Here is a 25772-nt window from a genome sequence, read left to right as displayed (position 1 = left end):
ACAAACAGAACCCTTCTCGTGTTCCGACTTCCAAACACTCCGCACGTCCGTGGACTGCAGGACAGGCAGAAGGCATATCCTGATGGGTCAGGGGCCATCACGATGGCACTAGTCCCCTTGTTTGTGGTTACTTTCAGCAGGGACATGGGACACAACCTAGCCAAGGAGCCCAGGGGCTTCAGTGAAAGATTTCTTCTCCTTAAAATTGATACACAAAGGGGGTGCCTGGGAGGCTCAGTGGGTTAAGCCTCTGCCTTCGCTTCAGGTCGTGATCCCAGGGTTCTGGGATCGAGCCCCGTATCAGGCTTTCTACTCAGCAGGGAGCCTGCTTCCTCCTCTCTCTCTGCCTGCCTCTCTGCCTGCTTGTGATCTCTGTCTGTCAAATAAATAAATAAAATCTTAAAAAAAAATAATATACAAAGAAAGATCATCTTTCTCCTTCTGTTGGAAGCTGGATGTGATGCCCGGAATGGCTGCAGTCACTTGTGAGCATGAGGAGAACCAGCACGAGGTCAAGGCTGACGCCCCGAGGATGGCATATTATAAGGGCAGAGGAGGCCGGGTCCCCAGTGGTGTCTGTGAGCCACAGCATAACCAACTCTGGAGTCTTCCTATCTCAGGACTTTTTGGCTTTTTAAGCTGCTAGTTAGCGGGTTACGTGGGTAACGCCACATGCTAATGTCAGAAGCATGCATGAATAGTGAATAGAACATATTACCATTAAATGTTATCATACACTTGATATAGAAAGACGTAGTCAAAGACAGGTGACCAGAAATACGAAGATGTGCGAATCATACAACTGTTCTCTCCGGTGGCCGTCTGCTCCCGAAGGCAGGCTGGTGCGCGGGTCGGCTGCAGGCTGGTACGTGGGTCGGCTGGGGGATCCCCAATGGCTCCTTTGCCTCTTTTCTCATCTGCTAATTAAGAAGTTAACCTCATGTGACCCCCAAATTCTCTTCCAAATCAAGTCTTTCCCATCCTGGGGCTCACGGTGTGTTATAAGGAAATATTAACAATACTTTGGGAAAAATTCCTCTCTACAAGCATGAGGATAGAAACATAATTACACAAAACAGACCATCTCTGATAGACAAGATGCTGTACTAATTGGAGAAATTGGCGTGGTACCACCATCTTTACAGAAGAGAAGGGAGACCTTCGGACAAAGCATTGCAAAAACTTATTTGGGACGTTGGAACAACCATCAGCAAACGTTTAGCCAGTGTCTATGCAAGGCGTCCATCTAGAGCTGGAAACCCAAAGTTACAAACATGTATCAGACCCAGTCCCTGTTCTCAGGGAGCTTAGAATTTAGTTCAGGCTCTAACAGACACGTGTCGGCGGGACTGACCTTCCCTTGGGATGTGCTGGCACGGCCTTTGTGCATTTCGTAACCAGGCTCGGCTCTGATGGCTCCGTTCAGATGTCCGTGTGGCATGCTGTCCCTGCACGGAAGAGAGAAAGTCTCAGCGCCAAGGAGCCCATGCATGAGGAGAACCACACACATGACATGTGGACCAGTGGTTTAAAGAAACACCAGCTATAGAAACAATTCTTCAAACAAGACTGGAAGCAGACGTCAAACACACATGGCACCCACAAGCACGACACACGTGCGGTGGTCCACACGTGATGGTGAGGCTTCCACTCGGTCTGGAAACCTCTGACAGGATTAGGGCCACACAGTGGCCAGGACAGGGGTCCGTGCTGCTGGCTGTGTGCGGAGGGAACTCAGCCTCTTCACCTGCGAAAGCAGAACCAGGAGAAACCATACAAAGTACCCGGCCTCCGGCAGGTCCCCACAAGGGCTGCGAGCTCCATGACACCAGGTCACCTGAGCCGAGTGGAAGGGACACTCCACGAGGACCTTCCTTATTGGCCTCCAGCTGTGCCATCCTGGAGGGGACAGGAGGAGCAGGACTGGGGACCAGGAAGCCTTTGTTCAGGTCCCACTCTGTCAGCATCTATTCTCTTTCCTCAAGGCCTGACGGCCTCCTCTGCCAGGTGAGGATAAGGATCTATTGATTTCAAAGGCATGTCACAGGGTTAAATGAGGCATGAAAGTGCTTTGTCCCCTGGCATTTCTGCCTTTCCTGCTTTGGGTGCCAAAACCTTTAGCTTGGCCGTGCTTGGCAGGAGGCACAGAATGCGCCCAGCCTTGAGGCCTAGCTCCGCACTCGCTAGCTGCCTGTCCTTTAAAAGTGACTTGAGACTCTGGTCCCTGTGCACCAAACCCACTGGATAAATGACAGCAGGTGTGATAACATCCTGTTGTTTTTGTTCCGTGACACGGAAATGGCTTGGGCCAACCTGGGGATTTTCTGTGCTGTGCGCGCACACACACACACACACACACACACACCACGCACCCTAAGGTCAGGGGACTCATTCAGCATCAAGAGCTCGTTCAGAGTCCAAGCGACGTGGCAGTCTTCTCCCGCTGGCCGTCTCCACTGTTTCCAGCTCCAAGCCTGGTGTGGGACCCTTACCTTCATCAGGACACAGGAGGAAGATGCTCCTAGAGGGCCACCAGCCCCCACTTCTTGACGCCCTGCTGAGCGAGATCTCCTGTCATTCCCCAGCCACCTTTTGAAGCAGATACTTCTACCTCCATTTTGCGAAGGGAGGGGGGACATGGCAAGCTGGGGCTGAGAGCCAAGACGAGAATCTGCTCCCTCCGACCTCCGCAGCAGCTCCTGCCCTAAACCTGTCTGGTCCACCAGAGGGAAGATGGCTTTGGGAAGGCTTCCATGGGCAAGCCACGGAATCGGCTAGGCACCAACAAGGGAGAATTGTGGGGCGGGGGCTGCTTAAAATAGCAGAAAGCTGTTCTCTCTCAGCTCTGGAGCCACGAGCCCAGGGTCAAGGTGGTGCAGGGTCTGTCTCCCTCTGGAGGCTCGACGGGAGGTCCTTCCAGCTCTCGGGGCTCCTCGCCTCTGTCGTCACGTGACCGTGGCCTTGTCTCCTCTTCCGGAAGGGCACCAGTCCGTGGACTGGGACCACCCTGGTGACCTTGTCTCTGCCCATGAGACCTGCAAAGACTCTACTTCCAGATAGAGTCACATTCACAGGAACCAGGGATAAGGACTCCAAGACGTCTTTTTTGGGGGACACGACCCCTAACAGAGACTGCGTCAGCCTGCTGTCTCGGGGAGGGAATATAAAGGACCACACCTGCCCCCTTCAGAGGCACAAAGACGTCTTCTTCCAAGATCAGGCCCCACCCCCCCACCCCTGCTCCTGTGGCCTCGGGTCAGCCTTGCTCAGCCGGGGCCTCAGACGGCCTTTCTCCTTCCTCACACCCGCTGTCCGCCAGACGCCGCTGACGCGGGGCCTTGTCTCTCCTCCGCCCGCCTGAGGGTTTTCTTGGACACATGAATCCCCAAATCTGTCAGAGACGAAATGGTTTCCATGAACGGCCCTGCTCCATGGGGACCTAACCTCCACCCGCAACCTTGCACTTGCCGCCCACGTGGCCCCTCAGCGCTCAGGGCTCCTCCCCGGCCCAGCACCGGCGGTGGTTATCTGTCCCCAGGTGACACACCTGTGCAGGCAGGGTCCCTTCCCTGGTCCTCACCTTTGTGACGAGGAAACTGCTCTTGGGGGAGCAGCCCGGGGGCAGGCGGCTTCACGGCGTAGGGGTGGGGTGAGCTAGAAGAAGCATTCCACCTGAGGACCCGAACGCCACCTGCTAGTGCTTACCGAGCACCTGCTACGCCCACCATCTCCGAGTCAACGAGGTAGGAGCTCCTGGCCCCCAAGCCAGGGGCACCTAGAGCAAAAGCCTTTGCTGCTTGGTTCTTTCGGGGGTGGGGGGAAGAATGCAATTTTCTGGGATGTCACTCTGAAGACGCAATTTGTTATGTTAAAGGACTTTAGCAAGATTGCTCCGGGTCCTAAAAACCTATAAAACAGCAGGATAAAATGTGGTTAGAACCACCTGGCTCCCTCGTCTTCAGTAACAGCTCGAGCACAAGAAGAGAGGACGTGCATCTGATTCCCATCAACCTCTGAAGCCACCGAGGACACCGCAAGCCGAGTTCATTTGGTGCCTCTGTGCCTTTGCAGGGGCCTGAAGTTCTCATGGGCAGGAGTCTGAATGCGCGCAGGGGCCAGGGGAGGGGACCACGGCATTGTCCGACCCCACACCCTCATCCCCTCATCATTCTCAGCATCCCCACCCTCAGACCTTCCCCAGGAGCAGAGGTATGTTAATTTGTGCGGCTGCAGAACCCATTACCCCAAACTCAGAGGCCGGAAACAGCACCCACGTAACAGCTGGCAGCTGCCCACGCCAGAAATCAGAACAGACGCCACCTAGGATCTCTGCTCAGGGTCTCAGGGGCAGAAATCACGGTGCCAGTGGCTGGGTTCTTGCCAGGCGGAGAATCTGCTTACAAGCACAAGCTTGTGGCAGAATCCACTTCCTTGAGGCCAAAGGTCTGAGCTCCCTGTGTCCTCTGCCGGCTGGAGGTCAGGGCCACCCTTGCTTCCTTCCCTTACGGCCCTGTCGCTTTACAAACAGCGCTGGCATGTCCCGTCCTCCTGACCCTTCTGACATCGCGGACACCCCCTTCTGCCACCAGCCAGAGAAAACACTCTACTGCTAAGGTTCACCTGATTGGGCCAGGCCCACCCAGATAATCTCTTCACTTAAATTAGTGTTTGGATAACCAGGGGCTGCGAATCCTGGCGGAGGGGAGGAAGGGGAGGCATCCTTGGAATTCTGCCTACCCTGGGAGGTCTTCCAGGGAGAGCTGCAAGAGAGTCCCCTTCCCCCATCTCATGGCAGGGAAGAACCATCTTCCTTCCCCTCTGGTATGAAATGGCACTTTCTGGGGCGCAAAGGAATTTGTAGAAATTCGCCCCTTACCCTGAAAGAGAAAACAAAACAGACCTGGCCTCCGAGGGGAAACGCAAATATTCGTATTGAACAAGCCTGTCTTCTGCAGACTGTGGGGCAGGCCATCCATTAGGTCACACTTGGTTGGCCAGATTTTTTTTTTTCCTTTTTTCAGGGCATTTTAACGTGACAGGCTATCAGAGATTTTCAAAACTGATCTTCCGAATGAAGCACAAGTGACCCAATATAGCAACTCTTCATTGCTGGGCACGGATGACCACAGCAGCAGCAGTAGAGCCCCGCGAGGGTCCCCACGCTCTCAGCACACAGGTTGTAGGGGCCCCAGACAGCACCACCTTTCCCTCACTGGATTGGGCTGGTGTCCCCCCAAAACCCATGTCTACCTGGCACCTAGGAATGTGATCTTATTTGGAAATGGGGTCTTTGCAGATGTATGCGCACTAGATGAGGTCCACTGGATCGGGCGGGCCCTGAACCCAAAGCCTGGGGGCCCTGCGAGACAACGGACATTTGGGCACAGGCATAGGAAGGCTACATGGAGATGGAGGCAAAGGCTGGAGAGGTATGGCTACAGGCCAAGGCGCACCAAGCTGCCCCACCGGCCCTTCGATTCCAAATATCCAGCCTCCAAGGCTGTGAAAGGATCCATTTCTAAGGCTTCAAGCCACAAAGTTTGTGATAATTTATATATGCAGCCCTAGGAAACTAACACACCCACTGTGTGTGTTTATGTATGTATTTATTTATTAATATTTTGTTTCTTTATTACAGAGAGAGAGATCACAAGAGGAGGAGAGGGGAAGGGAGAGGGAGAAGCCGACTCCCTGCTGAGCAGGGAGCCCAATGTGGGGCTTGATCTCAGGACCCTGAGATAAGGACCTGAGCCGAAGGCAGACGGTTCACCGACTGAGCCACTCAGGTCCCCCAGTATCTGTGTGGCTTTTTAAATATAATCCTGACTGGCTATAACCCTCCCTCTATTATATTACTCCATCCATCTTACTTTTTCCTGGCCTCTTTAGAGCATGTTAATTTGCAACCCTGGTGTAATTAAAAATAAAACCGGGCTTCAAAAGCAAACACCTCATATTACATGTAAGAATAAACTCCAGGGGTGCCAGGGTGGCTCAGTGTGTTAAGCATTCCATTCTTGATTCAGCTTGGATCATGGTCTCAGGGTCCTGAGGTCAAGCCCTGCCTTGGGCTCTGTGCTGAGTGTGAAGCCGGCTTAAGATTCTGCCTGTCCCTCTGCCCCTCTTCTCCCTGCTTGTGCATGAAAGCATGTGTGCTCTCGCTCCCAAATAAATGAATAATATACTCCAAATGAAATCCTATACATAATATAAGAACACACATGCTCTAGGGAGGGGTTTCCTAACTATAACTAAAAATACAGATGTAATAAATGATCATATAAATACTTTTTCAAGGTAAAAACACCATAACTAAAGTCAAAAGCAAGAGACAAACTGGAACAGAATATTTTCAACATAAATCACAGATAAAGGGCTAGTAACTCTAATACATGAAAAACTCTTAAAAACTGATGTGGGGGCACCTGGGTAGCTCAGTCTGTTAAGCATCCAGTTCTTGGTTTTAGCTCAGGTCATGATCTCATGGGTTGTGGGACAGAGCCCCATGCTGGGCTCCTCACTCAGCTGGATTCTCTCCCTCTGCCCCACTCTGTGCTCATGCCCCTCCCCCATCTCTCTAAAACTAAATCTTTAAATTAAATAAATAAATAAATAAAAATCAACAGAAACAAAGATGCAAAACCTGATAGAAAAATGGGCAAAAGACATGAACAGGCAACTCATTAAAAAAAAAAAAAATAGATACAAAAAAGGCATCCACATCTGGGTCTCCAACCCTTCCAAAGACTCTGAGTCCCTGTTGTAATTTAATAACACTGTTTCTGCTCAAACCAGACATAGTGGACTCTGCTGTTTTCATTTTGTTTCATAAGCAGAGGCTGTTTCCAGATATCAATCCACCTCAAAGCACAAAGACTTTCCCGCCTACAGCGTCTCCAGAAATTTCTTACACGGACTGTGGAGACAACGGTGTGAAAGAGGAGTTCATGGATGTATTTTCAAGCAGTCACAGTTTTATCACAACAGGAGCACTACCTTCCGGGGTGAGCACCTTGAAGGAGGGAGCGTTACTGGATCTGGCGAGCTCTGGTGTGTTTGCTTAAAAAGAATCCTCCCATATTTTAGAGTTACCCCTCCTCACCCAGACAATAGGTTATCTGCCTTTGGAATGTGTTTTTCACCTGGACTTGAGTCTGGGTGTGTCCTGCGTCTTGAGCCGTCAAGCTGGGCAATAAAGCCTTGCCTGGGATGGCGCTGGGAAGAAATCCAGTTCCTGCACGTTAGCCCTGCTTGTGCTTCTCAGAAACACCCAGCGGATCTAGAGGAGGTAGATCGGGTTTCAGCCTGGTGCAAGGCCCGGGTGAAGCAGAAATGCCTTTCGAAACTCTATCAGCAAAGCACAGAAACAACCTGAATGCCCAGCTATAGGGGATTAGTGGGAAATATGGCAGTGCATCCAAACAACAGGATTCTGGGCTGCCCTTGAAAAACTTAGGAGAGAGTCTGTGACATGGGAAGACCTCTGCGATATGTTGTTAAATGGAAAAAAGGAGATCGCAAAATGCGGAAAACAGCCCTATTTTTGCGGAGGATACCACTTCTGTAAAAACAGGTGTGCATGAACACATGTGAATACAACAGTGTTTAGAGGGATGTGTTTTAGAATGCTAACATTGGTTATGACCGAGAAGTGAGATTATTTGTGACTTCTATACTGTCTTTTAGCGAGACATAACCTCTATACAAGGAGTATGTATTACCCCATAATCAGGCAAAATAGCATTAATATATATGTATATTATGACTTGTATGTGTATAAAACCCTGAATTTATTTGCTTTTAAATAGTCCATTAGAAAAACGCCCCTGTGCCGGGGTGGCGTGAGAGCAACCGATGAACCATGGTTAGGGAAGCTGGGCGACAGGGACACAGGCAACCACTATACCAGTCAAATGACTTGGGTGTGCTGGAGAACTCCCACAGTAGACAGATAAGCAAAACACACAAAACCAAAAGCAGCAGGGAATTAATTGTGGACTTTTAGAGACATAACTGTGATGTGAGAACGGGGAAAATGTGAAAAATGAACAAACACACAAAAGAAATAGGGCTCGGGACTTAGCGAGAACCCACGAGTCCCTGGTGGTGTGACCTCTCTAAGCCTCGGCTTCCCCGGCTGGGAAGGAGGAGGGAAGGTCCCTGAGCTCGCGTAGGCCTGGGATCCGGACCTAAGCGATTATTGTGGGGGTTGCTCTTGGTCCAAAGAAGCAGGCTACATGCCTGAAAGCCAAACCTCTACTCCCCAACGTCATTTTCAAATGTCAGGGTGACGGGGGTTACCCAAGAGCTAGCGTAATGCAGAGTCCAAGACCTCAGCCCCTGGGAGTCTGACTCCACACCTGGGGTCAGGCTAAGGAATGTCCATCTTAAATAAGAGCCCAGGGCAAGTCACCGCTGTGGAAATGCCGCACCTAGCCAAAGGTCAAAGACATCCAGGAAAGCAGGTCCTCCCTGGAGGTAAATGTGCAGCTGTGTACAAACAGCGCCAGGCACGAATGGGACGACTGCCCATTTACGACTCCAGGTGGACTCAGTCAGCAAAGTCCAGGCTGGGAGAAACCGGCTGCCACATATGTGACCAGTCTCTGGTGTGCAGAAATAACGAACAAATGACAGCTCACCTTCGGGCTTTCGTCCGGGACGGACAGTCTGGGCAACTGACAGGCCAGGGCGTGGTTCCCACACACACCAACGGCACGGCCCTGGGCCCACGGTGACTGGGCGGCATCTGTAAAGTGGAACAGCAGCAGCTCAGAACCCGGCTGAGAGCTGCGGCGATCGCACGAGGCGCTCAGGAGCTGAGGCACCGGGAGAGGCTCCCGTCAGTAAGAGTAGGGACCTCACTTCTCAAGGCCAGCACGTAAGGGGCTTGGGGCCCTTGTCTTCTGTCTCAGAAAGGTGGGGCCTTGGACAAAGGAAAAATGAAACTCAGTAGGTGTCTCCAACTGGAGGCCACGCCCACCCCTCATTGAACCCTTAGGACCCCGGCACCCAGCCTATGTGTGTATGTGGTCCCTGACTGTTCGGGGAGCTCTTGTCTTTTTTTTTTAAGATTTTATTTATTTATTTGACAGAGAGAAATCACAAGTAGATGGAGAGGCAGGCAGAGAGAGAGGGGGAAGCAGGCTCCCTGCTGAGCAGAGAGCCCGATGCGGGGCTCAATCCCAGGACCCTGAGATCATGACCTGAGCCGAAGGCAGCGGCTTAACCCACTGAGCCACCCAGGCGCCCGGGAGCTCTTGTCTTAAAGGGAGTCTCCACCCTAACCCTCTCTTTTCATTTTCCTATCACAACACGGTCTCGAGGCTCCTGTTCTAGGGTTAGCTTGTGAACGAGTCACAAGGGAGAAGTGGGGTGACAGGGGCCCGGTGGGGTGCGGGCACTGGACCTGGAGTCCCGGCGGCCGAGCTCTGGCCTCAACCCTGGTCCTGCCGCTGCAGCAGGGTCACCAGTGTCACCAGTGTCACCGTTCCAGCCGCAGGAAGTCGTCCCAGGCACATCACACCTTCATTGCAAAACTCGTTTCTTTGGGGCATTTGGGGTAAACTCCCAGTCTCTCCCTGTCTCTCTTTCTCTAAAATAGTATTAACGTATATTCCATTCCAGCTCTATGGAAAACATAGACAGACATACTGTTCTGCTCTAGACCTAGACCGTGAGCTCCCGAGGGCAGGGCCCACGGCACTGGGAGACCCCGGCTGGAGTTAGGCACGTGGCGGGTAAGTCCACTCCTGGGCGTGAACCTGCTCTTCCACTCAGCGTCTTACTGGGAATCTCTCCTGGTCTCAACTCGTGGCCTGCTTCCCTTTTACCTAGAACGCCTCTGATGGTGTGGAGGAACGCCGTGCTGTCTGACTTACCCCACGCCGGCCCTCCAGCCCCCTCCCATGGATCCTCAGGCCCCCCACTTTGAAGGCGGTGGAGAAATGTTCAAATCCCACTTGAAGCCAGGGGTCACCTTTTGCAGACAGAAGGAGAGAGACCAGCTCCCTCAGAGCTGGAGGCTGTTTTAGGGAAGGAGCCCAAGGTGGGAGGGAGGCAGCAGCGGGCTAAGAGAACCACAGCCTCATGGCCAGCGCCGAGGGACTGTGCTGGGAGGGGCAGGCAGGTCAGCGTCCACTCTTGCCTCTGGGAGGCTCCCGGCTGCTTCCCAGGAAGAGGACAGTAGGCCAAGAGAAAGCTCCTGCAGGCGCGTGGGCTATCTGCTCTGGAGACGGGAGTGCAGGCCGTCTGTTCCTTAAAGTGGAGGAGCTGGGCTTCATTCCTCTTGGAGGGGCCCACATCCTTAGCGGGGTCTGGTCCTGCAGGACTGTGATTCACCGTCCTTGGGGCTGAATCACACGGCGCTGCAGAAGCGTCCAGGTGGCAGCTGGGGGCAGCCGTATCAAACGACCGCCGGCTGGGGTTTCACACGACAGAAGTGTTCTTCTGCAGTCGGACAGCCGCAGGCAAGAGGCCGCAGGCCTGTGCTCCCTCCACAGGCTCAAAGGGAGGGTCCTTCCTCCCTATGCCTCTGTCTTCCGTGGTGTCCCCCGTCCCAAGTCTCTGCTTGTGCCTTCCTGCTACAAGGGACACTGTCAATTTGATTCTTACCTAAAGTGTATCTGCAAAGACACTATTTGCAAAAAAAGTCCCATCCTGAGGTTCTGGGTGGACATGGCCTTTTGGGGACCTCACCGTTCCGGCCAGTACAGGCATTCAATAGCAAATAGCACACCCAAAAGTGGCAAGAAGGCAGGAGGAGGCCTCCTGGTACGTGTGGCTCAGTTGTCCCAGCTGTCCAGAGCCCCTGTTAGCCCCTGTGACACCCAGTGCTGGCTGGGAGTGGGGTCCTGGCTTCCTTCTACTGATGGAGGCCAGAGTGAGTGGCCGAGGTCCCACAACTGGCGGGAGCTAGGACTGGAAGATGGGTCAGCTTGATGACCTGGGGGTTTCACAGCCTGCCTGGGCTGGATTGGAGGAACCCTCCGTGCTGGAGGCCCCGAGATCCTTCCGCTCCGAGTGACCTAATAAACCAAGAGAAGGCAAAGGTGTTGACTCACCTTGATGTTCACCTTGCTTTACTTCCACATATCATAAATTTTGGAATGTGGCTACTCTCCTGGAATCACTTGAAAAGGTGCGGTCAAAGAGAACAAGGGTTCATTATGCATAGAAATTAGTCTGTACTGGGGACGTGGGGCAGGAAGACCCAATGAGGCCAGACTTTCCCCTGCTGTCCATGTGGATTTTACACTGCCTCAGGTTGTCCCCCAGACGCTGGCATGCCTGGGACTCTCACCGGATGCCGGGATGTCTGGGGCTGTCACCCAGTTCCTGCGATGCCGGGAACTGTCACCTGGTTGCTAGGGTGTCTGGGACAGTTATCTGGTTGCTAGGAGGGCTGGGACTGTCACCTGGATGCTGGGGTGTCTCGGGCTGCCACTTGGATGGTGGGAAGTCTGGGGCTGTCACCCGGTTGCTGGGGTGTCTGGGGCTGTCACTGGTTGCTGGGGTGTCTGGGGCTGTCACCCGGATGCCTGCTCCTCCTGTCACTGGCCAAGAACCCCAGAGTGGCTCTGGGAAATCTGCCCAAGGAGTGGAGAGGGGTCAGGGATTGGGAAGCACATTTTCTTCTTCTCCCTAGCGTGGCTCTGCAAAATCTGTCCGGCCCTGAAGTCCCAAGGCTGGAGAAGGTCCTGTCCGGAAGTGCCCAGCGTCCTGGACCGTGTCCCGAAGAAATCGGCGCACGGATCCGGTCCTTAGTCCCGCGCGCTGCCGAGAACCCGGTTGAGCTCCGCAGGGCGGGGAGGGCAGGGCAGGGCGCGCCCCTCGCCCCCGGCTCACACGGCTGTGAACCAGTGAGCCCGCGCGCGGGTCACCGACACCCGCACGCGGGACCTGCGGGCGGGGGTGGGGTGCGGGGCTGCACGGGGCAGCGGTCTCCGCACGCACGGCCGCCGCGGGAGGGGCCCGGCCGCAGCCCGCAGCCCGCAGCCCGCAGCCCGCAGCCCCGCACCGGCCGCGGGCGCACCTGCGCCGCCCCGGCTCCCCGCTCGCGGACCGGAGGCTCACAATGGCTCCCCGGGGGCGCGGCTCGCACGGGCGGGCGCCGGCCCGCTCTCCGCTCACGACCTTCTCGCGAGCCCCCGGGGCGGGAAGGATGGCCCTGAGCTTCCGCGGGGGCGCCCGGGGCTCAGAGAGGCCAAGCGACTCGGCCAAGGTCACACAGCCTCGCGGACGGGGCGCCGCGGCCCCACTGCAGCAGCTGCGCGGGGACCCTCGCCGGCTCCCGACGGGGACGCCCCGGAGTCGCCCGGGAAGGCGGGACGCCCGGCTTTCGCCTCAAACAATGCTCGGCGCAAATCTGCGGGAACAAAAGCGAGCGGGAATCCGGCCCGGGTTTTCCGGCGCGCCGGCCCCGCCGGCCGCCGAGGGGCGGGCCGGGGCGGCTCCGGCGTGATCGACAGCCCCGAGGAGGCGTGGCCGCGGCGGGGGCGACTGGGATTGGGGGCCCGGGACAATCACGGGCCGAGAGGGGGCCGGCCGAGCCAATCAGCGGGGGGGGCGGGCCCGGCCGGCGCGGCTGTCGCGAGAGGCGGCCACCCCGCCCACTTGCGCCTCGTCCCGGCGCCCGTCAGCAGCGAAGGCGGCCGCGCTCGGCCCGGATCCGTCCGCGGCGCGGGGAGAGGCCGGAGCGCGAGGCCGCGCGAGTGCCGGCGCAGATCCCTCCGCCGCCGCCGCCACCGCAGCCGCCGCCGCCGCCGCCGCCGCCGCCCGCCCGCCCGTCCCTGCGCGCCCCGCGCCCGCCCGCCGCTCCCGACGCGCCCGCCCGCCCGCCGCCCGCGGCCCCCGACCCGGCAACGGCCGGCCGGCCCAGGCGCGGCGGCGGCGGCGGCGGCGGCGGCGGCGGCGGCGGACGAGGAGGAGGAGCAGCGGCCGCCGCGGGCGGAGGAGGAGCGGGCGGAGGCGGAGGAGGGGGCATGGCCCGGGCGGCTCCGGCGGGGGGCGGCCCGCAGTGACAGACCCTGCGGCGCGGGGGGAGATGGGGGCGGCCGCCTCCCGGGCGACGACGACGACGACGACGACGAGGAGCGGCCGCCGCCGCCGCCGCGCACCGGCCGCCGCTGGGGACGGGCGCGGGCCAGGAGCCCGCCCGTGAGCGGGGGGCCCGCGGCCGCTCGCCGCCCCCGGCCGCCCCGGCCGCCCCGGGCCCCCCCGGCGCCCCGCGCGCGCCCGCCCGCCGGCCCCTGGCGGGGGTCCCGCCCGCGCCGCGCGCCCCCGGCTCCGGCCCCGGCGCGGCCCGCGGCGCCCGCCCGCCCTCGCCCGGCCCCGGCCCGCGCGCCCCCGGCCCCGGCGCGCCCCGGCCGCCCGCGCCCCCCGCCCGCGCCCGCGCCCGCCCGCGCCCCCGGCCCCGGCCCCGGCCGGCGGCGGCCCCCGGCCCCGGGGCGCGGCGCGGCGCGGGCGGCAGCATGGTGGAGAAGCGCTGCCCGCTGCAGAGGGACGGCGTGTACCGCTGGTTCTCGGAGCTGCCGTCGCCGCAGCGCGTGGAGTTCCTGTGCGGCCTGCTGGACCTGTGCATCCCGCTCGAGCTGCGCTTCCTCGGCTCGTGCCTCGAGGACCTGGCCCGCAAGGACTACCACTCGCTGCGCGACTCGGAGATCAAGGCCAACAACCCGGCCGACCTGGGCAGCCTCACCAACCTGACGGACGAGGTGGTGCGCAGCAAGCTGCTGGTGTCGCTGGCGCTGCTGGGCTCGGAGCAGCGCGAGGCGGCGGGCGTGCTCTACCGCACGCTCACGCACATCGACTCCATCATCCACAACTACGGGCTGCAGCTCAACGAGGGCCGCACGGGCGATGAGTTCCTGCTGCTCTTCACCATGGCCTCCAACCACCCGGCCTTCAGCTTCCACCAGAAGCAGGTGCTGCGCCAGGAGCTCACGCAGATCCAGAGCAGCCTGAGCGGCGGCGGCGGCGGCGGGGGCCACGGCGGCAAGAGCGCGCTGCCCACCTGCCCGGCCTGCCACAAGGTGCGCGACCCCCGCCCCCGCGCCCGCGCCCCGGGGCCCCTCGTGGGCGGTCGCGCCGGTCCGCGGCGCCCGGGCCCTGGGGCGGGGGTGGGGGGGGGAGCTGCGCGGTCGGAGTGCGCTGCCCCTTTGTGCCTCTCGTTCTCGCGTGCTGTGGTTGCAGGCGCGGTGAGGCCTTTGTCCCCTTCCTCGGGCCCCGGGCGACCGATCCGTCGCGCTTGGTGTCGCCCCGGCTCTCCCGGCCTGGTGTTTCTTAGCGGGGAGGAAGGGCGCGGTGGGGAAGGGGGCCTCCGCGGGTGGCGCGGGCGCCGTGCGGGGCCCTCCCGCCCGCGTGTCCTTTCCCCCGGTGGGCCGGGTGCCGCCGCGGGGCAGGGGGCAGGCTGCCGCACCCGCACAGAAACACGTCCGCAGCCTTGGACGCGTGCGGGCTGCCGGACTCCCGGGGTGCTGGTCTCTTAAGGGTTGTTGGGTTCAGGGCTCCGTCTCCAAACTAAACAGGAAGGGCCTTGTGGTCATCCGCTTGGAAATGCGAACTTTTGTCTACATGTTTTGAAACTATGTAAACACCAAGCGTTTGGGGCTCAAACTCCTTTTTCACAGCCCCCGGGGACCTAGTGCCAAAATGGTGCTCCGGGAGAACGGGTTTCTCTGACCCGGTGTGGCCTGTGTTCAGATGACACTGGGACTCTGGGGGACAGACTGCAGTCAGGACCCGTCGGGCTGAGTGCCTTTCTCCGTGTCAGAGCCGTTCTCCTGGAACCCTTGGCTCCTGTCCCTTTGCGCTGGTGGGGGTCACGCTGTCTCAAGCCTGGGCTGTAGCTCTTCTCCTCCAGGGTTTTCTTCTGAGATGCGGTTGTGCCGTCGCACTCGTTTAACCTGTGTCTTGTGTTTCTCCGGCGAGGGGGAGCTCCGGGCCAGTGGCTGTTCTGTTCTGTTGTTTTTAGCGTGTGTTTAAATGCCGGTGTGCACCTCACGGTGTGCCCTGGTCGAAGAACGGTGTTCCAGCTACCACAGAGGAGGCGCAGTGTCCTGGTAGGCCCTGTGGCTGGCTGTAGGGTGCCAGTGCCGTGTCCCCTGCTGGGCTCTCAGGCCCCCACGGTCAGCTGCACGAGCTGCCGGCCTCCTGTCGCGACGCCGGCCACGGAGGTCTGGGTTTCCCTGCGCCTGTTCAGCTCTTGAAGGCGATTCTTTGTGTCTACACGTCCACCCCTTACAGAAGGGGAACACGGCGATGATGATCTTGGTGACGTTAGACTGAAAACGTGCTTTATGGGAGAGCCCTTCCGTCAAGTGAGAAATCCCTCTGATGACCCCAGGGGCCAGGCTCCCCCTCACTCCTGCCCACGCGCTCGGAACTGGTCACTGTGTGACCTTGGCCAGAGTCCCGCCTCCGCTTGGTGTTTCCCTGTGGAGCCGATGGCAGGTTCCCTGCCCCCGGGCCTGTTGCAGGGCGACTTGCCGTCTCGCGTGACGTCCCCAGCAGATGTGCAGGGGCTGCTCCCTTCTCTGCCAGGTCCAGCCCCTCTGGGTTTCTGTGGAGGAGTGCTGGCTTAGGCGAGGCCCGTCGTTACAGACTGGAATATTTATGTCTCAGAAGGTTCCTGTTTTCTAAATTGATTTTTGAATAGTCACTTGGAGCTGGCCGTGTTTTTTCTTCATCCCTGGGAAACTGGAGAATTCTGCCTGACCCTTACTAACGGCCTTACGGTGAGTAATCTTAGGGCTGTTCCTTCCCTGGTTCAGGGCAACCGCGGTGTCTAGCCCTCCCCACGCCCCTCTGTCCGTCTCGTCCGTGTGACTCGGTTGCTCTGGAGGCCTGGCGCTCCCTCTGCGGCTTCCTCTGCTGAAATCTAACGTCCGAGCGGCTTCCCTTCTCGGGCTCTCGGGGTCTCACCTGTGCGGTGCCCCTGGGAGAGCAGCCCCGTTGGAGCCCCGCTCGCGTCTGCTCTGTGAGCCGCTGTCCGGGCTGCAGCTCTGAGCTCAGAGCCCTCGTGTTTGTCCTTTAGGGATAAAGACAAGGGGTCGATTTTTTTCTTCACTTTGTTTAAAGCGATAGTTCTCATAACCACGTTTTCTGAGAGAGTCACGATTTGCAATCGCATCTCCCAACCCTCACTGTATTATTTGGTGATTTTTCCTGCTCGGCAGATGAGCAGAGGCGTTTAGGGGAGTGAATGAGGTGAATACACGTTTTCACGTCCGGAGAGGAAAGCGGTCGGCGCGGCCAGGCTGATGGTAGACGGCGGAGCGCGGCTGTGCTCGCGGGCGCACAGGCGCCGGGGCCGTAGCTACGCGGTTTCTCGGGGTTCGGTGTGAGCCTGTGATAAAGGTCGCCTGGGACTCTCCCTCTCTTCCTAGTTAAGTAAAAAACTATACTTTGGGGAAAAGTTTAACTTTACCCTTTGCAGTCTTTTCTTTGTGTAAACAATCATGGATTAGAAGTACATGCTCGTATTTTTTTCATTTTCGAGATTTGATTTTTAAAAGTCCTAAAACTCACCCTTTGAAAGTGTGCATTTAAGTAGTTTTTAACGTACTGACAGAGTTGTGTGACCATTCAACCGTGTCCTTCCGGAACATCCTCATCACCCCCCAGAGAAACCCCATACCTGTCCCTGACAGTCCCTCCCCGCCAGAGAAACCCCATACCTGTTGACAGTCCCTCCCCATTCCCGCTCCCCAGCCCCTGACAGCCAGTCCTCTGCGTGGTGCATTTGCTTGTCCTGGACGTTTCGTGGAAGCGGGCTCAGCCGGTGGGTGCCCTTCCGTGTCTGGTGGCGCTCTCAGCATCATGTTCTCCAGGTTGACTCCTGGGGTAGCGTGTGTCAGTGCTTCTCTACCTTTTTAGGGTTGAGTACTGTTCATGGTGCGGGTAGACCCCGTTTTGTTTCCCCACGTGTCCGTGCATGGACACTGGGGCTGTCACACGAGCTTATTTGTGCCCCTGCCCCCGCCGTGGGTAATAGGCACTTGCTCTCATCCCTTACCGCGCACACGGAACCAGTCGTCTTTGGAGCGTCGTGCACACCTGGCCCTCTGAGGGACCTCCTGGCGGGGATGCGAGCCTGCCTGGGGGGTGCGGGCGCCGTGCAAACCATGGCTGCGGGTGGCGGGGAAGGCGCTGCTCTGACAGTCGAGGCCTGGCGCGGTCTGGAGTCCACATCGCGGTCCAGAGCTGCGTGGCCGCGTCCACCGTCGGGCAGGGTGGCGGGAAGCTGCCCCCAGCCTGGTGTTTCAGGATCCTCAGGACAAGGATCACAGCCGAACACCCGCTCGAGGATCTTGCCGGGGTGCGGAGCCTCTCTGAAGGGCTGGTGGTAGGGGCCCCCTTGGGGGGTGTTCTCTGGTGCCCACGTGGGGCGCTCTGGGGTAAGCGCAGTGGGAGCGGGTCCACACATCCCGGGGTCGGGCAGCTAAGCAGGGCTGGTCCAGGGTGGGTGGCGCTCTGCGGACGGAGATCCTTGGGTTCAGAGGTGGAAGCCTGGTAGTTTGTGCGTGGGTTGCCATGTGAGGTCCGTGTGGCCCCTTCCGGTGCTGCCGCTGACAGTGCCGCGGCCCTCCTCAGGCAGGACTTTGTCTGGACCGCTGGTGTCCGGCTGGTGTCCTGGAGGAGCTGGGACCTCAGAGCACAGCCGGGGGGGCTCCAGCTTCAGCCCTTGTGCTCTGGCTGTGGAGGAGGGCGCGGGCCGGTGGGAGGACTCAGGCCTGCGCTCACGGCTCAGTCTGGCTGACGTGCCAGGAGATGATGTCCTCCCGCATTCCAGATGCTTCATTTTGGGCCAGCCTTTATAGCCTCCCGGACTGCCCTCTTTTGATGGTGCACACATGATAGGATCGCTGAGACGCGCTGGCGTGCACAGTCGCTTGGTGCAGGGGCCTCCCGTGCTGGAGACGGCGCTCCTCAGCAGAGGTACTGGGAGCTGGTGCCCACCGGAGGGGGAGCCGCCCCCTGTGACATCAGGACCCCCACCTGCGCTGGTGCACTAGGGCTGTGTCCGACTCTGCCGAGGCTCGCGCTCCCGCTGCTGTTCTGGAGCGCAGCGGTGGAAGCCACAGGTCACCTGTCCGCCTCTGCCAGGTGCTGTGGTGGTGTCCCTTAACGCGGTTGGAACACGGTTACAGACCCACGTCTGCACTGGCCGAGTTCCTGAGGCGCTTGACCTTTACCTGGTATTGGGCTCGGGCTTGCACACTTCCCCTCCCTCCTGCACACTTCGTTACCTGCCCTTTGCACCGAGGACATTTGGGATTGATACATATTTCCCCCCAAATCAACAGAGGTGTCTTAGGGCCTTAGCGGCAAGCTAGCAGAGGGGACGTTTTTGTTGTTCAGTTGGTGGCTGCCGACCGCCCTGCTAGTAAGGAACAATTTCTGTTACATTCAGGGAAAAATAGTTTCTATATAAGTGCGCTCTTTTCCCCCCTGCCTTAGATGGGTTACATTTCAGAAAAAAGATCCTTTGGAAGTTTCTTTTTTTCTTACTTATTATTTATTTTTGAGAAACCACCATTTAGGACACCAGTTCTCTCGTGAGTTTGGGACGCGTTGCCACCAGCTCTCGGCGAGTGCACGGGTCACTTGAGGGATTCTGGTTCTGGACTCTGGCCCGCCCTGTGCCCTGCAGGGATCAGTGCCCGCCAGGTGGCTCGCCCCGGGCTCCTTGTGGAGCTGCTTCCCGTCGTGGTGCAAAGCCGTAGTCAAGAGCCTCGTGAAATAGCTTAATTCTGTCTCTTCTCTTTTGCTAGTGCAGCCAGAGTTTGTTCTGTCACTCTTCGCTGGATGGTTGGGCGTAAGATAGGTTCATTCTGAAAGTCTGCGTCGCCCTGAGTTAGGAGGCCTGGGGTTCTTCAGACTGAAGACCAAGGCGAGACTGAACACCTTTCCCGTAACAGACACGCTAGCAGCCACTTGCTAGCGGTGACCAGGGCATAAGGAGGTGGGCCTTCACTCGCCGTGGGGCCCCCAAGGACTGGCACAGACTTGGGGTCTATCCCAGCAGCGGCGAGGAGCACTCCGGGCCTTGGGGACGCTTCTCACCGAGTCTTGCCTCTGAGTGGGGTTTGGGATTTTAGGTGGGTGTTTCTCAGGTCCATAGGAAAGTCACAAGCCCCTGGAAGGTCTCGTGTGTGCCCTAACCTTCCTCCTTTCTCTGCCGGGTCTGAGACAGAGCGTTCTTTTGGTCGCAGGCGAGTCCCTCGGTCTCTGTTTTGGTCACCTCTTTCTGTTTCCTCAGGGGTGGTGCTGGCTCAGGTGTCTGAACTTTGCCGTTTCCTGCCCTCCCTGCTTCCCCCACCTCAGCCTTTGACCTCTCTGTTTTTCCACTTGGCACATAAATACGGTCATGGTTCCTCCTTCAGCGTTGTCCGCCTCTGTCGGCCGCTCCTCTGTCCCGTCGCCACCAGGTCCTGCCCAGCCAACCTCATTCCTCCTTGCCAGGGGTGGTCCCGTTTTCACAATCTGGTGTCTGTCCTTCTGACATTTTAATGCACAACTGTGGTTCTTCTAGAACATTCTGTGCACGTATTTAAATAATACAGGATCTTCTGACGGGTACCCTTGTGCAAGCTGCCCCCGCCCCCCAAAACGGTGCACTGGAGCCCGCTCCCCTTCAGCCTGTGCCTTGGCCTCCTGGAACCTGGCTTTTGCCCCCAACTTCTTTGATAAAGTCTGTTTTTAGTAAAGGGAACTCAATGATCTCTTTAAATTAAAAAAAAAAAAGATAATATAATCAGAGATGAAAATTGGTAAGATACAGAAGAATATTCAGTGAAACATCTCCCTTTCCCCCACACATTGGAGAAGGGCACGTGGGACGTTTCCAGGTGTGGGCAACGGTCTGTCCCTTTACTTGGGTATTGGTTCCTGTTACATCACCTTTTAAAGAACGAGATCTCCTCCCTTACCCCAGTTTGTCCCTCTCTTTGTTCCCTGTAGAACCTTCCGGAGAAACTTGCTTTGTGTTTACAAATCGGTGCTTGGCGTCTTCCTCCTGACCCAGGTGTGTGCCCTGCTTTCTTGTCCTGACAGCTCTGCTGGACGTGCAGTCCGCGGCAGGCCGTGGACCGTCTTTCTTCTGGTTTCTGGCCAGCTGTTGAGGGAGTCCCTACCGGTGGACGTGTGGTTCCCGTGTTGCTCTTTCGAACAACTCAGTCATTTGCAGATTACGTTTGTGTCACCTGTATGGCAGGGTGTGTGGCCTTCTCGAAGCCTGGAAGTGGGGTTGATGGTGGACCAAAGGGTGGGAGCCTCTGTAGTGACTTTGGACACTGTGGGGGCCCTGCCTCCGGCGCCCCCACAGCAGCGTGTGTGAGTGCCTGTCGGCACGCCTCCGAGCAGCTCGGGGTGTGTGAGCTCCCGCATCCCCGTCCCCGCCGGCGGCTGGCCCTGGCTGCGGGGGTGCCTCTCGGGGGCTGCGGTTTGCTTCGCGGCCCCGAAGAGTGAGGTGGGACGTTCAAGCTCTGTGTTTTTGGCAGGCTCCCCACAGCCTTCGCCCAGTGCGCTGCAGGTGCTGGTCTTTGCTTTGTTGTCAGGAGCTCCGTAAGTCTCAGGGAAATTGCCCTTCGCTCGTTGGTAGAAGTGCGAGCACTTGTTTTCCTGCCTGTCGACGTTACCGTGCAGTTCCTCTTATGGTCTTGCGCGGCTTCCGGGGTGCGCGTCATCGTCAGACGCGTGTTCCAGCTCGGGCCTCGCGCAGGCTGCCGTGTGCGTGGTGGTCGGCCTGGCGGAGGCGTCCCCGAGCGCCGTCTGGCCCGGAGCTCCGGTGGCTCCTCATCTTCGGTTCCACAGACCCGTCTGGAATTTATCTGGTGGGAGGTATGGAGCGAGGTCTGTGTTTTCCGAATGAAAACCCAGTTGCCCCAGTGCCACTTGCTGGAGAATCAGCCTTTTCCGTCTCGCAGCCGAGGTGACTGGACGGGCTCCCAGCTGCCTGGTCCACGGCGCGCTGTTCAGTCCTCACCTCCCCTGGCTTCTGTGGGCTCCCACGCAGGGCAGTGCCTGGGGAGGGGGTGCTCTTCTCTACGTTTAAGACAGTGTGGGTGTGGAGGTGCCTCCCCAGACGCTGGCGGGCAGGAGACTGAGCGAGGCCTGAGTGTCCGGCGCACAGTCCCGCCCGGTCCATGCCCGGTACTGCCGGTGTTGCTCTGGCTTCTCTGAGCGTTTTCAGGGGCTCTCGGCTCTCCTGCCCTTCGCATGATGGGGTTCTCACTGACGAACCCCAGATCTGCATACCCAGCCAGGCCCGAGCTCCAGCGGGAGGGGCCAGGTGACTCGGGATGTCCAGAGGCAGGCTCCCCTGTCCGTGTGCGCGGCGGCTCCCCCCGTGCCCCAGCCGGAAGCCCAAGCCTCTCCTCTGCCTGTCTTCTCTCCTGGTCCCCCGTTGGGCCCTCGGCAACTCTGCGGGCTTCTTTTCTGTTGACGCCACCACGACCCGAGTCAGTGTTCCTCTCTGCCTGTCCGCTCTCTCTGTGTCTCTCCCCATCGCCCTTGACATCATGGTCCCATATGTGGCCCACTTCTGTGGAGGCGGACTTAGCTTTTGGGCCATTTGCCAGAGAGCCAGGGCGTAGATTAAAGTCGTTTTCAGGGAACAAGCACAGCTCTAGCCTCACGTAGCTTCATTCCTTCCCCTGAGTCAAGAATGCATGCTGGCCGGCGAGTGAGTGACCACCTCCTTTTAAGAATTAAGCTGATGTCATTGTTTAAGGTCCACAAGAAATAACTTGTAGCTGTTCTGTTGGGTCTTTTAATGAAATGATCCAGAAACTTTAGTACCCTAACTCTTAGAAATAACAGTGACGTGTCCAACTTCTCATCTTGATCAAGACCCCTGGTCTGGCCTAGTCTGTTATGACAACCTGTCCCCCGGTCTGGGTCCAGTCTCCTATGATAGCCCATCCCACAGCATGGGCTCCATCTGCTCTGACACCCTGTCCCCTGGCCTGGGTCCAGTTTGCTATGACAGCCCGACCCCCTGGCCTGGGTCTGGTCTCCTAGGACAACCTGTCCCCTGGCCTGAGTCCAGCCTGCTGTGACAACCTGTTTCCTGGCCTAAGTCTAGTCTACTATGACAACTTGTCCCCTGACCGAAGTCTAGTTTATTATGGAAATCCATCCTCCTGGCCTGAGTCTAGCCTACTGTGACAACCCGTCCCACCTGGACTGGGTCTCGTCTCCTACGACAAACCGGCACCCCTGGTCTGGGTTTAGTTTATTATGGAAATCTGTTCTCCTAGCCCGAGTCTTGTCTCCTGTGACAACCCCTCCCCCCGGCCCTGCTCTTAGCCTATTGCAGCAGGTCCCATGGTGTCCCTGGAATGGTCTTGGTCTCCAACGTGCAGGTCTTGGTGTGTCCGCCGCCCGTCTATACTCACCCCGTCTGTGCCTGAGGTCCCTTGTGTTTGCTGCGGTCCCTCGCCCCCGAGTCTTGCAGGCCTGTTCTCAGGACACCCGGTACCTGGGCCCCCCCAGTTCTTGGCTCAGACTTACAAGCCTTCTGTGGCCGCCTTCTGTCCTAGACCTTGTCGTCATACTCCACTGAAGGTGGGTTTCCTTAAATGTCCGTCACCGGATTTGACTTACTTGGGGGCAGAGACGGTCTCTTTCAGTCCAGAGCGTCGCGGCCCCGGCCACCCAACAGGGCTGTGTCCTGAGCATCTGCAGAAGCCGAGTGGGCAGGAGTTGGGTGTTTATGAAAGGCTGCTCTAGGGGAAACGTCCAGCAACACCTGTTAGCAAGTGACAGTCTTCTTAATGGTGTTTGTGGGTGTTTCTCTTAGCCTGACATGGCGTTGGGCTCTAGTGGGTTTTTAATATCCAGATTTTACTTTGTTATTTTTCAAAAGTTGGTGTGCGGGTGCTTCCTGGGGGAGCAGCGCTCTGGGAGCCACAGTTCCCGTGGCGGTGCCCACGACACGGAAGCGCTCTGGGCGCTGGAGAGGCGCGGGCCGACCGGTGTGCGGGGCCCTGCCCCCGGCGGCCGTGCTGTGGGTGGGCTCCGCCGCCTGTGCCGCCGCACTCCCGTCCTCTCCTGCTTCCGGAAGAGTCGCTCGTGCTGAGCCTCGGGGTCCGAGTTGGCCGGGGAAGGTGACAAGGCCGGCAGGTGTTCCTCGTGCCGCCCGAAGTGTAGCGTGGCCGCCGGCAGCAGGGACAGCAGAGTGGTCAGGAGGGAGCGCTACGGCGTCGTGTCCTGACTGGGACTTGGGGTAAAAGCTTCAGTAGAATTGCTAGAAGGAAATTACACGCTCAGGTTTCTGCGTCACTGCGAGCCTCATTAAAACGTGCGCGCGTGGGACGCCTTCTGCAAACACAGCCCGGACTAGAAGAAATTACCGTGCGGAAGGAGGAGCATTGATTGACGGGGAACAGGGTCCCTCCTCGCCTCTCTTTTGGGCATTTCCGCAAAATACGAAATCTTGGGACCAGTGCCACCGGCCTGAGCCCAATCCGGTCACTAAAATCCCGGCGCTCGTCGAGTGTCAGAGCGCGGGCGGCGCGTCCGTCCAGCTCGGTCACGTGGAGCCGCAGGGCGGGCGCCGGGCCGCTGGGTGGCAGCGGTTTGCTGGAGGTGACGCGGGAAGCGGCTATTCTTAGGACGTTCCGGCCGCAGCCAGCAGCTGTGTCCCCACGTTTTCCCGTCTTTGTGAGAAGTGAAGAGCAGCGCGGGTGGGGCCGTGAGAGGGTGTCCAGGGCCCTGCTGGCCCGCGAGCCCCCGTGTGTGGTGGGAGCCCCCGTGCTGCGCGGGACCGCCACGGTGTTGTCACTGTCCAGAGAGCCCGAGGGCTGCCCGCGCCGCCGCGGTGCCCCCTCCTGCCCCTCCAGCGGCCTGTGGGGGTCCTGGCCCTGGAGCCCTGCGCGCGTCGTGTGTATCACGTCGGTTGTTTCCGTCTTCAGAGCGCGGTGAGCGTGTCGAGCGCCAGGACGCTCCTGTCCCTGCTTTTTCCTGGGCAGTTCCCAGCCCCCCCGCCCCCCGTAACCATGTTTTCCTCTGGGCGGTTGTTTCCGTGTGGGTGAGTGTCGCTGTGCTTGCTCCTCCCTGAAGTCCAGTCCCGCAGTCCCGCTCTGGCTTTTGGCTCCTGCTCGCCCCAAGGCCACCTTCTGCGGGTCGGGTGTCCGTGGTGGCAGGTGACAGCTCCCCATGGTGCACCCCCGGGGTGAGCGCCGCGACGTGTCGCGCAGTGACACGTGCACCGCGACCGTCTGCCTCCTCTGGCCTTCATGCTGTGGTCATCGCCAGTTCCTTGTGCACGCGACACCCCGGTGGGGCTGAAGCGCTTTCTGCTTCCTATGAATGTGGGTTCAGAGATGAAGAAGATACGGGCGCCCGGCAGGCTCAGCTGGGGAAGCGTCTGCCTTCAGCTCGGGTCACGGTTCCCGGGCTCCCAGGATCGAGTCCCGCCTCGGGCTCCCTCTTAACAAGGAGTCTGCTTCTCCCTCTGCTGCTGCCCCCGCTTCTGCTCTCTGTCAAGTAAAGAAATAAAATATTGTTTACAAATTGAGAAAATACAGTCTTGTGTTCGTCCACGGTCGCTCTTCTCAGCACGCTCTGTCCCTCACCAAAGAGCTGTTTGTGGCTCCGGCCCTTCAGTCCGGGAAACTGTCATTCGGCTTTTTTAGGGAGTCTGAGTCCGTGGCTTAGAGATTCCCTTTGTCTTCCCTCAGCCGAGAATGTTTTGCTTCTGCCTGTGCTGTGGTGGGCACCTGCCCTGCCCGTCGGAGTCTCTGTCCATGGGCTTTCTCCGGCCCTGAAGGGGGGGAGGCCGTGGCTCTCTGGTGGCCGCCGTCCACGTGCCTGTCCCCAGCGTCTGCCGGCCTGGCTACGAGGCACCCGAGTGCTGTTGGCTTGAATCTGTCTTGCTTGGTGTTCTTTGAACTTACTGGATCTGTAAGTTTATGTCTTTTACTAAATTTGAGAAATTTTCACTTACAATTTCTCCATAGTTGTTCCTGTCTCAATGTCTCCCTACTTTTGGGACGCCCCCTGTAGGGATGTTAAAGCTTCTTCTGATACTATGCTACAGGTCCCAGAAGCTTTTCTCTCCTTCCCCAGTTTTTCCTCACTCTCTCTCTGTCTATCCTTTTTTTTTTTTTTTGGATTGGATACTTTCAGTTGATCTGTCTTGAAATTCTCCGTCACCTGTTAATTCTAGACTGCTGTTCAGCTCATCCAATAGATCTTTTTTAGTTCATAGCATTTTTTTTTCATTTTAGAATGTCTGTTTAACTTCTTTTTTATGATTTAAGGCTTTATTTATTTATTTAGAGCAGTTTTAAGTTCATGGATAAATTGACCGCCGTGATCCACCAGAGTCTGTGGTGCCCGTCAGGTTCCCTCTCGCTGTCGTCCGGGTTCTGGGTGCAGACAAACGTCCCCTACCGTGGTCCCTCGTAGGGTATTTCACTGTCCTTACAGTCCTCCGGGCTCTCCACCTGCTTAGCCCCGTCCCCCCGATGTTTCTCCGTCTCCGTACTTCTGCCTTTTCCAGAGTCATCCAGGTGAGGTCACGGGGGCTCAGACTGTCAGGTGCGCGTTTTGTTTTCCTCCGTGCCTCTCTGGGACCTGACGGCTCCTCTCCGGCTGCTGCGCCACATGCCTGCGTGTGGATGGACGCACACGTCGGGTGTTCATTTGTGTGTCCCCGGCTGCGGCATCATGACCGCTTCTGGAATTGTCACATTTTGAGAGTTTCCCTTTCTCTCCTGAAGTGTTCGTTTGGTTCTCAGATCACAAATGTTTTCTTTTCT

General features: G+C 58.1%; 1 protein-coding gene and 1 long non-coding RNA gene across 8 annotated transcripts in view; one reads left to right on the top strand and one right to left on the bottom strand.

The window, feature by feature from the left end:
- Window positions 1–865: 865 nt before the first annotated feature.
- Window positions 866–12731, bottom strand: LOC116579507. Of its 6 annotated transcripts, none has more exons than XR_004281302.1 (6): window positions 12035–12731; window positions 9882–11027; window positions 8643–8749; window positions 7143–7279; window positions 1355–3907; window positions 866–1252 (listed from the first exon to the last, which is right to left on the bottom strand). It is a non-coding gene; the product is annotated as an uncharacterized LOC116579507 (long non-coding RNA). The 6 variants fall into 6 exon arrangements; XR_004281300.1 differs by lacking the exon at window positions 12035–12731 and having other exon boundaries at window positions 1355–3391; window positions 3581–3907; window positions 9882–11920; XR_004281299.1 differs by lacking the exon at window positions 12035–12731 and having other exon boundaries at window positions 1355–3391; window positions 3706–3907; window positions 9882–11920.
- A 684-nt stretch (window positions 12732–13415) lies between these two features.
- ZCCHC14 (zinc finger CCHC-type containing 14) overlaps window positions 13416–25772 on the top strand; it is a 52554-nt gene continuing 40197 nt past the window's right edge. For both annotated transcript variants that reach the window (XM_032324941.1, XM_032324940.1), the window contains exon 1: window positions 13416–14033. In XM_032324941.1, the coding sequence (XP_032180832.1) occupies window positions 13473–14033 (561 nt within the window). In that variant the 5' untranslated portion in view covers window positions 13416–13472. The remainder of the gene's footprint in view (window positions 14034–25772) is intronic.

The sequence above is a fragment of the Mustela erminea genome, chromosome 19 (genome assembly GCF_009829155.1).
Source record: "Mustela erminea isolate mMusErm1 chromosome 19, mMusErm1.Pri, whole genome shotgun sequence".
Classification (NCBI taxonomy): Eukaryota; Metazoa; Chordata; class Mammalia; order Carnivora; family Mustelidae; genus Mustela; species Mustela erminea.
The sequence above is the reverse complement of the archived record's forward strand: the minus strand, read 5'-3'. Positions and strand labels throughout refer to the sequence as shown.